Source organism: Cydia pomonella, chromosome 8 (assembly GCF_033807575.1).
Source record: "Cydia pomonella isolate Wapato2018A chromosome 8, ilCydPomo1, whole genome shotgun sequence".
Classification (NCBI taxonomy): Eukaryota; Metazoa; Arthropoda; class Insecta; order Lepidoptera; family Tortricidae; genus Cydia; species Cydia pomonella.
In genome coordinates this window covers 24,345,178-24,355,158 of record NC_084710.1, presented here as the reverse complement: position 1 = coordinate 24,355,158, position 9,981 = coordinate 24,345,178, and the positions used below count along the sequence as shown (strand labels likewise).

The window sequence follows — 9,981 nt, the reverse complement described above, 5'->3', positions numbered from 1 at the left end:
GGGTTTGATTTGCAATTTTAGGTAGTATGTAGCAGTCTTTTCCACCGGAGTAAAGTATCGCCTCGCTTTATTGAGCACACCGAGTTTCGTGAATCCTAGGCCAGCTTTCCCTTCCAGATGGCCACGGAATCGGACGTCACTGGAGATGCCGACCACCGAGGATCGCATACTCACGGACGGACATGGTAAGGGCTGTGTCTTGGAACTGTGGGACCACATTAAATGGGATTTTCTTAGCGGTAAACGCGCAGACTTGTACTTTGGTTGGGCTAAATCGGACTAAATTGTCCCGACCACACACCAAAACTCTGGATAGAGTACTTTCAATATCCGAAACAAGCTATTCACGGCTCTCCAGCAACACAGAAAGAGAAATGTTGGCACGGCCTGTGTAGCTGTGCAATAGACATCCCCAGTACTGTCGTCTGCATAGCAATGAATGAATTAATGATGTCATTTAGTTAATTATCCTGCTTGCGCCAAAACATGTATGAGCGAAATACACGATAGCAAGATGACATTATTCTGATTTCAGTGTCCATTTGAATTAGCCTCTCAGTTTTTACTTTATTTATAAAACTGAAATAGCGAAAGTCACGTTTTTAGGGTTCCGTAGCCAAATGGCAAAAAAGTGGCCAAGTGCGAGTCGGACTCGCCCATGAAGGGTTCCGTTGTTCCGTACCATTTATGACGTATTAAAAAAAACTACTTACTAGATCTCGTTCAACATTTTACCACTTTGGACACACATTTTACCACTTTGGTAGTGTCTCTCGCGCAAACTATTCAGTTTAGAAAAAAATGATATTAGAAACCTAAATATCATTCAGAAAAATCATAGTCTCTTGTTAAGCAAAAGTGGCTGGCGTGCGTTGGCAAGTCGGCGAGTGCCGGCGTATGTGGGCGTATGTAGGCGTGTGTCGGCGTGTGTCGGCGTGTGTCGGCGTGTGCCGGCGTGTGCCGGCGTGTGCCGTCCTCTGCCCGGCGGCCGCGTCGCGGTCTCTGCTTCATTCCGCCCGCGGTCAGCTACCGCCACAATATTGTTTCCCGTTTATTTCCAAACGTACAGTCATTACATTTGACATCCATTCTAACTTCTGCGCTGCGCAGCGCGGCTTTCCACTAAATCGAATCCCACGTAACAGCGAATATATCTCTCCCGACTCGTGATATATCGCCTGTCGCGCTCCTAATTACATAATTCGAACTTGATTACAGTCACTATACACGAATCGGTGTTGTTTGATGAGCGTTAAACTATGAACGAGCGGAAGTCGAGTCGATGAGCGCTTAATGGGGTCGTTAATAGTTTAGGAGAGTCGACAAGTATGTGCGGCGTCTCTCCGGCGCTCGGTGGCGTTGGGACTAATGAACGAGAGGCACTCTGGGCCGGCGAGTCCAAATGTGTACGCGTATTAATTTGACGAAATCCCCGGCGAGTTCGTAGTCGTGAAAGTGGTAATTTAATTAGTTTACTAACTCGTTCGGGTTAACTAGAGCGGGCCGCCGAAAACTTCCAATTAAAAGTTAATAAGTATGAGCGGCAGTTATCGCGCGCCGCGCGGCGTTTAGGCGGGCGCTTCACCGCACACGTGAATATTGTATGGAGGCGCGGGCGAGGGGCCCAAATGACGTATTTTGAATTAATTTGGCCGTTAGCATAACCGAGGCCATTAATCCGTACATAAATAATGTCGGAAGCGCCACGATGCTTGCGCCTCACAGGAGGTTTACTTGTGAGAAACTCGCATCAGTTCAAACTTGAGGAAGTTATGTTAACTGCAGATACGAAACACGCTTGGGTGAAAGCTTTATTGTAATGTACAGCGAGCTGTAAAACATGTAATTTATTACCATACAGACGCCTTCATCTTACTGGAAGGTTTAAAAGCCGACCACTGAAGTAGCTGAACTCTCAGGCCGATTTGAACGTACACTGACATCACATGATAGAATGATATTTGAATCATGTTATTTAGTTATTGTGCATTTCGCTCGCACTAGTCCAGTCCGTACATGTATTGGCGCGATGATTTGAATACTAAGATATTCAAACCAATTTAAGTGTTATAGAGTAGTGGTACCCCGCTGTCGCAAAGTAAAATTACCAGTATACAATAAGCGCGGTAATGTAATTGTCAGTGCCGATACATGAATAAGTGGCCACGCGACGGACACCGCCGACGAACGTTTGCATACACATGCATATTCATGCGCATGTAAACTGCATTACTCCGCATTCAGTGTATACGCCAAATTTGATTTGTGGGATTCGCAGATAATGCTCAATTAGTTTTGGAATTGGTTATAATTCCACGAACTAGATCAATCATCCCAGTGCGGGTCTATAACTGGCTTTTGGTTCAATTTAAAGTATAATTGTACGCGAATATATGCATAAATAAGCATTAACCGGAACAATTAATCTATCAAGTTGAGCTATATTCATCGGTGTTAGTAGGTATAGGTGTAGGAATAAATCACAGTAATAGATGGCTTGCCGAGCTAAATATTTTGAAGTGAATACGTTATCTCGAAATTCGCAGATCCACATTTTAAACGTGACCATAACACGCGTATCTGAAGCACGGAATCTAGGGGTACTGATAGACAAGAGGCTTCAATTCGAAAAACACGTCCTAGAGAACATTCGAAATTGTTTCTATCGCCTTAAAGTAAGATCCGTAGTCACCTTAACATAGACGTGCGTATTAAACTTTGTGATTCACTTTTTCTCTCCAAACTAAATTACGCCGACACAGTGATTGGAGTGTTTCTATTAACACGTACAAAAATGCAGATACAAAGACTACAAAATGCCTGCACCAGATTTTGCTTTCCGATATCAAAACGTGCCCATGTTACACCATTCTTAAACAATAGTAAGTTACTTAAATTGGACGCACGTAGAACGCTACACCTTGCTTTCTTATTATTTGGAATTATAAATAGCAAAAAACCCTCCTATATCTTCGAGAAGCTTACGTTTTCTCAAATGCACGAAAGACCAGCCTCGCGCTTGTATGTCCGCGACTCAGTTAGGCTGGGTTTCGTGGCACGGTGGCAGCTTCCGGTATGCTGCCACGCGATGCTGGAATAATATTCTCCCGCCAATAAGAAACACTGCTTCACTTTTTTCATTCAAAAGCAAATTAAAAATTCATCTTCTCATACATCAAAGAAGTTTGATGACTTGACTTGTTTCATAATTCCTCATCATCATCATATCAGCCCCTTATCGCCCACTGCTGAGCATAGGCCTCTCTTCCAGAACGCTACTTATCCCGGTCCTGAGCAAACCTCATCCAGAGGTGACCCGCAATCTCCCGAATGTCGTCCACCCAACGAGCCAACGGACGCCAGGTTCATAATTAAATTCCCCATTCTCTTTTGTAATCTCTTGTTCACATTATATCTGTTCTAGAATCATTCTTATTCTGTTCTTGCTGCTTATTATTTATAAGACTACCTGCCTTGCATTGTTTTTACTATTCTTACGTTGTAACGTATTTTATTTTTTATTTTCAGATTTAGGTTTTAAGCTTAAGGGTCCACTGAAAATTAGCATCGTTGCACTATGTGCTCCGACCCGTGCTGAGTGGTATCCTCTTTGGGACAATAAAGTACTAGTGTCAAATGTCAAATATATTTTCATTTTCATATAAGAAGAAGAAGTAAATATACTTTATGACCATTATACCAATGTTTAGTTTTTAATATCATATTTCGGAACGCAACCTCAAAATTGTTTCGTTCGACACATTTGTCATCCTTTTCATTCACACCATTTTTACCATATATATATCTCGTTCGGGGAAAGTTTGGGGCATGCGCTTTGGAGACAAGATTTTGAAATTGGAAATAAAACGAAAAGAAGAAAATGTCAGAGAGACTTGATTTTGCCGTTGGTTTGTGAACACGGAAATTTATTTAACAAGAAAGATTTTGCGGTGAATTTTATATATCAATATTTAGAAGACGGACTCTATATTGAAAGCGGAATTTATACAGTGAAAAACAAGCCAAGACCTGCACAAGCGCCACGGGGGTGAGTGTAGGGCCTTTATTTTATCTATTTTATGTTTAGTTTCCATCTGTTTTCATCAAGAAACGGGTGTTGAATGTCCGAGGCGCCAACAAAAGTATTAGCGGCACCTGAACCAGCGCATTGTATTTACTAAGGTCTAAATCCTCGCCGATCGCCGGCTGGAAGGCTTTCGAACCATTTGGTCCTTCGAGCCGGATTTGCTTAAATTCGGGCTCATCGGCGCCTCGGTACATTTCATCCGTTTCTTTTCTCATCCTTATATTTCGAGCGGTCGAAATATAATCATTTTGTCATTGCGGTTTCACTTCACACCAATTTTGGGGGAAATATCTATTTTAGGTCTCATTTTTTAATATTTTCATATATATTGTCTGGGGATTTTATTTTATTACATTTCATTTTCATACACCTACATACCACCTTTATTCATCGCGGATTTATCTCATTTGCCGTTTTGCGGTCACGTTTGTGGTATTTTAAACGAACATTCATTTTAAGCATTGAATTTTATTGAATAAATTCAATTGCAAAATTCAATTTTTCATAAATTTATTTTATTTGAATTGTTTATTTTATGACATTTCAAATTAAAACAGTTTGGTTGCTAGGTTACCATATCGACGTAGGATACTATAGGGTTATTTCGTTCAACTTGTTAGTTGCTTGAATAGCCTAGTGGTTATAGTAGGTGCTTAGTAAACGTGAGGTCGACGGTTCGAGCCTCAGCCAAGTTCCGGTTTTTGTATTTTTCTAAGTATTTATATTTCTAGTACAAGCGGCATAAAGCATTATTTATCGGTATTTTAATGCTATTTCGGTACATAAACAATTTTTCAGGGGTTCTAAACATTTTCCTTTAAAGGTTGCGGAAAAACATTTTATAATATATTGAAGTTAGCGGTAAAAACTTAATATATTATATTTACACGGTGCGGTTTAAACTTAAGATTTATTGCGGTGCGGTACATTAAAAATAATGTGTTATTGTTATTTGTAGTTTTCATGGTGTGGTTCTTGTTCGGGTTCGGGATTCTATTGATTATATTTATTTGGATTTTGTATTCAAATACTAACGTAAACATGGCGGCAGCTAGGCGGATACAGTTGCTGCATATGAAATATCATACGGCATGTCGTGGTATTGATGTATTGGATGGATTGGCTCGTAATCCCGAATTGTCTTCGGAACAAGAAAGCGATTTTATGGTGCGGTTTCAAGATTTAGATAAAGTTTATGAGGCATTTACGGAAATGTTTTATGAACTTCAGCTCTCTGCTGCGAATATAGAGAGCTTTGATTTGGAAAGTCATCTTCAGGAGTACGAGGCGTACAATAAAAAATATTATTTTATAAAACAACGGCATTTAGGATTGACTAATTTGAATGCTTCAGCTAATGCGGACAATAGCTGTAGCAGCGGTAGCGGGAATGACAATCCTAAGAGCGCGCGAAATAGGGCAGTTCTCCCTAAAGTTAAACTTCCTACCTTTGCGGGACAGGTGGAAGAGTTTGTTCCGTTTATGGAACTATTTCAGTCTTTGGTGGGCAATGATACCACTTTATCGGACACTGAAAAAATGTATTACTTAGCGGGCTCGCTTTTAGGAGAACCCAAGTCTTTGATCCAACATTTGTCGGTCACAGGGGACAATTATTCGGTAGCGATAGATTTATTAAATGCGCGGTATAACAACAAAAGGTTTTTGGCGGATCGCCTGTTGCACAATTTGTTAAGTGCACCTCATGTCACCACTAAAGGGGTAAGTGGATTAAAAATGTTTTTAAATACTTTGATTGAAAACACAAAAGCCTTGGAAAAGATGCAGTTTCCTGTTGATTAATTTTCAAAAGTTAGACGGCAACTTGAAGAAACATTTTGAAGATAAGCACGCCGATAAAGAATTACCCACATTCTCGGCCCTTATCAAGTTTTTGGAAACCGAAATACGGATTTTGGAATCCAGTACGGAGCCACAGGCCGGTACGTCAGCGGGAAGGCGTAGTGGAAGTGGACAGAGCCATGCGGTAAAGGCTCATGCGGCATTTCAGGGTGCGGGTTCGGCGTCGACGTGTCGACTATGCGGAAAAAGCGGACACTTCATTGCTAGGTGTGAGAAATTTTTGGAGATGAAACCTGCCGCTAGGAAGCGTCAGGTAGTATTGCTTAGATTGTGCTTCAAGTGTTTGAATGGTCACAATATTAACCAGTGCACTTATAACAAGAACTGTTACAAGTGTAACTCGTCTAAACACCATTATTTGTTACATTTTGATCTTCCGGCAACTGGTTCAGATCGTGAACAACATTCGACGTCAAACAATGTTGTTAAAAGCGGGAAGGCCCACAATGCTACCTCGTCCTCTGCAAGTGCGCCTATTGTGAGTGCACCCTTGACCAGCGGTAATCCAGGAAGTGCGGTCCCTGGAGTCACTGGGCTAATGTCATCACAGGTAAATAAACCTCATGTGTATCAGCGGAAGGTGCTACTTGCAACGGCAATAATAAGAGTACTGGACAGCAGCGGAAGCTACCAGGAGGCGCGGGCCTTGCTGGATGGAGGAAGCGAGAGCACATTTATATCGGAGTCATGCGTGCAGAAGTTGGGCTTAAAGCGGTTTAAGCCTGACGCCCCGATCACAGGACTGAACTGTACTCCTATAAGCGGTTGTAGGGGAGCAGTTAACCTGACCATGGCACCTAGGCTGACGGATCAGCCTGTGCTAGTGACCACGGCTACAGTCTTAAATAAAATCACGCATAACCTGCCTGGATATTCGTTGCCTGCTCAATTAGCGGATAATTATCGGGGACTGTATCTTGCGGATGAACAGTTCTTTGTCAGTCGGGAGATTGACATTTTAATAGGCGAAGACCTACTTGGTGAGATTGTACTCAGCGGACGCATTAAAATCAATGATCACATTCCACGGGTGACGAAAACTGTGTTCGGCGATGTATTGTCAGGTCCAGTCACTATTGCGGCTTCCCCTCAAGTTCCTTGCTCCCAAGTCTTTTTCTGTAGCACAACCACAGATCAGATTTTAGAGCGATTCTGGGAAGTGGAGGACATTCCAGTTCAGGTAGAAAGCCCAAAAGATCTGGAATGTGAGACGATTTTTAAGGAAACCCATCGACGGGTTGAAGAGGGCAGATATTCGGCACGGTTGCCTTTTTTATCTGATGCTCCTGTGATTGGAAATACCGTACCCATAGCCATGAAGCGGTTCTTAGCTATGGAAAGGCGGCTCCTCGCGAACGGCAACGAGGCTTTTAGAAATAAGTATGTTGGATTTATGCGGGAGTATTTGGAGACTGGACACATGTCCTTGTGTAACGGAGAACCACAGGATTATACAAGTGGGAGCTATATCATTCCCCATCATGGAATTTTTAAGGCAGATTCGGATAAAATTCGGGTTGTATTTGATGCTAGTTGCGCATCAGCTAATGGAGTCGCCCTAAACGATTGTTTACATGCGGGTCCAAAGCTACAGCGAGACATCGCGGAAATTATCTGTAGATTTAGGCTACATCGTTATGTTTTTACAACGGACATCAGGATGATGTTTAGACAGATTTTGATTGCAGAGGAGGATCGGCGGTTCCAGCTCATTTTCTGGAGGGAGTCCCCAGATTTGCCTTTGCTTATATATCGGCTAAATACAGTAACTTACGGTATGAAGTCGAGCCCATACCTCGCGATTCGGACGCTAAGACAGTTAGCAGACGACGAGGAACCACGGTTTCCTGCAGCGGCACATCTTCTTCGCTCTTCGGTGTATATGGATGATATTTTAGGCGGGGCTGATTCCATAGAAGACGCGAGCAAGTTGAAGCAGGAACTGACGGACTTACTACGCTCTGGCGGTTTCGAGCTTAGTAAGTGGACGTCCAATAGCAAGGAAGTCTTAAAGGACATAGAAGAGGAGCATTTAGAAAAACCTCGGAAGATATTTGATAATGCGGATGGGCCTAGCTTCTATAAAATCCTTGGTGTTCAATGGGATTCTAGCAGCGACAGTTTCTCATATCGTACTAGGCTAGACGATACTGGCGGGTGTACAAAGCGGTCAATTTTGTCAACATTAGCTAGGGCCTTTGATCCTTTGGGGTGGATCTGTCCGGTCATTTTTCAGGGTAAGGTCCTCATGCAGCAACTCTGGTTGAAGAATTTGTCATGGGACGCGGAAGCTCCTAATGACGTGATTGAGGAATGGCAAGGCATTTTAAAAGAAATGCCTCAAATTTCAAGTCTACGTATGGAACGCTTTGTCTTATTAGACGTTAAGTCTTGTTCTCTGCACGGGTTCTCAGATGCATCAGAGCTTGGATATGGTGCAGCGGTTTATCTGAGGACTGTGGGACATGACGGGAGGGTCAAGGTTAGTTTGATGATGGCCAAATCACGAGTTTCGCCGATTAAATCAAAACTAACAATTCCGAAACTAGAGCTAAGCGGTGCTGCGTTGCTAGTCAGACTTTTGAAATACGTCGTTGCTGCCATCACTGATGACATGACGATCGACGGAATCTGCGGATGGTGTGACAGCACTATTGTTCTCTCGTGGTTGAAGGTATCGCCACATTTGTTGCAGACTTTTGAGGGCAATCGGGTTTCTCAAATCCTGAATTGCGGCTTAGACATAACCTGGAGACACTTACCTTCAGAAATGAACCCTGCTGATGTCGCGAGTCGCGGTTGTCGCACATCGGTACTGCTGGAGCATCCTTTATGGTGGGGACCTCCTTGGTTGTCAGGTGATGCGGAGACCTGGCCCAGGAATATAATGGATAAAGCGGAAGATCCATTACCTGGATTGCGGAAGGTGAAGGTAAATGTTCGGGCCTTAGTCGGAATTGTTGACAAAGATAATATTTTTACGCGGTTTAGTAGGTTAAATATGTTATTGGCGGTCGTAGCATATTGTTTCCGGTTTGTCAACAATGCCAGGAATTCTTCTGAAAAACTTATAGGGGTTTTGACAGTGTCAGAGCGACGGCTCGCTTTGCAGCGGTTAATTAAATTGGTTCAGCAGGAGGAGTTTGCGGATGATATCCACTGCTTGGCCCAGAATAAACAATGTTCCACGCGGCTACGTCGGCTTCTGCCGCTTATTGGGGACGACGGCTTGTTGCGCGTTGGAGGTCGTTTGGAGCATTCGAGTTTATCATTTCCACGAAAGCATCCCGTGATTTTACCAAAATCACACGCTCTTACAGTTTTGATTGTGGATCATTTTCATGTGACTTATTGTCATGCGGGAGCTACGATGCTCATGGCGGTATTACAACGACAATTTTGGATTCTTTCCGCGGGACAAGTGATTCGTACACGAATTTTCAAGTGTATGAAATGTCTCAGAACCAAGGCTAGACCTACAGCGCCGATTATGTCAGCATTGCCCAGGGATCGGGTTAATGCGACTGGTGTGTTTCACACAGTGCAAACTGATTTTGCTGGTCCGTTCAGCATTAAACATTCTCGATTGCGGAACGCGAAAAATTTAAAGGCGTATCTTTGCGTATTTATCTGTTCTGCATGCAAAGGGGTTCATTTAGAGTGCGTCACTGACCTTTCGACAGAAGGTTTCCTCGCGGCTTTGACGCGCTTCACATCTCGACGCGGTATGCCGAGTGTGATACGTTCAGATTGCGGGACTAATTATACTGGTGCAAATAGGTACTTGGATGATGTACGGAGATATTTGGCTTCTCAGGAAGTACAACAAGGGCTTAGCGATGGCGCGGCCAAGCAGTCAATAACGTGGCGGTTTAATTCTCCAGCAGCGCCTCATTTCGGTGGTTTATTTGAGGCGACCGTAAAATCGGCTAAAACATTATTGCGGCGTGTCATAGGTGAACAGGTTTTAACGTTCGACGAATTGGTAACGGTATTTACCAGGGTAGAAGCGGTTCTAAATTGTCGTCCGT

General features: G+C 43.1%; 1 protein-coding gene across 1 annotated transcript; it reads left to right on the top strand.

Moving 5' to 3' along the window:
- The first annotated feature begins 6,488 nt into the window (after positions 1-6,488).
- LOC133520342 (uncharacterized) lies at positions 6,489-9,424 on the top strand. The gene is made up of 2 exons (XM_061854714.1): positions 6,489-8,882; positions 9,413-9,424. Exons 1-2 carry the CDS (start codon positions 6,489-6,491, stop codon positions 9,422-9,424), a joined length of 2,406 nt encoding a protein of 801 aa, XP_061710698.1.
- The last annotated feature ends 557 nt before the right edge of the window (positions 9,425-9,981 follow it).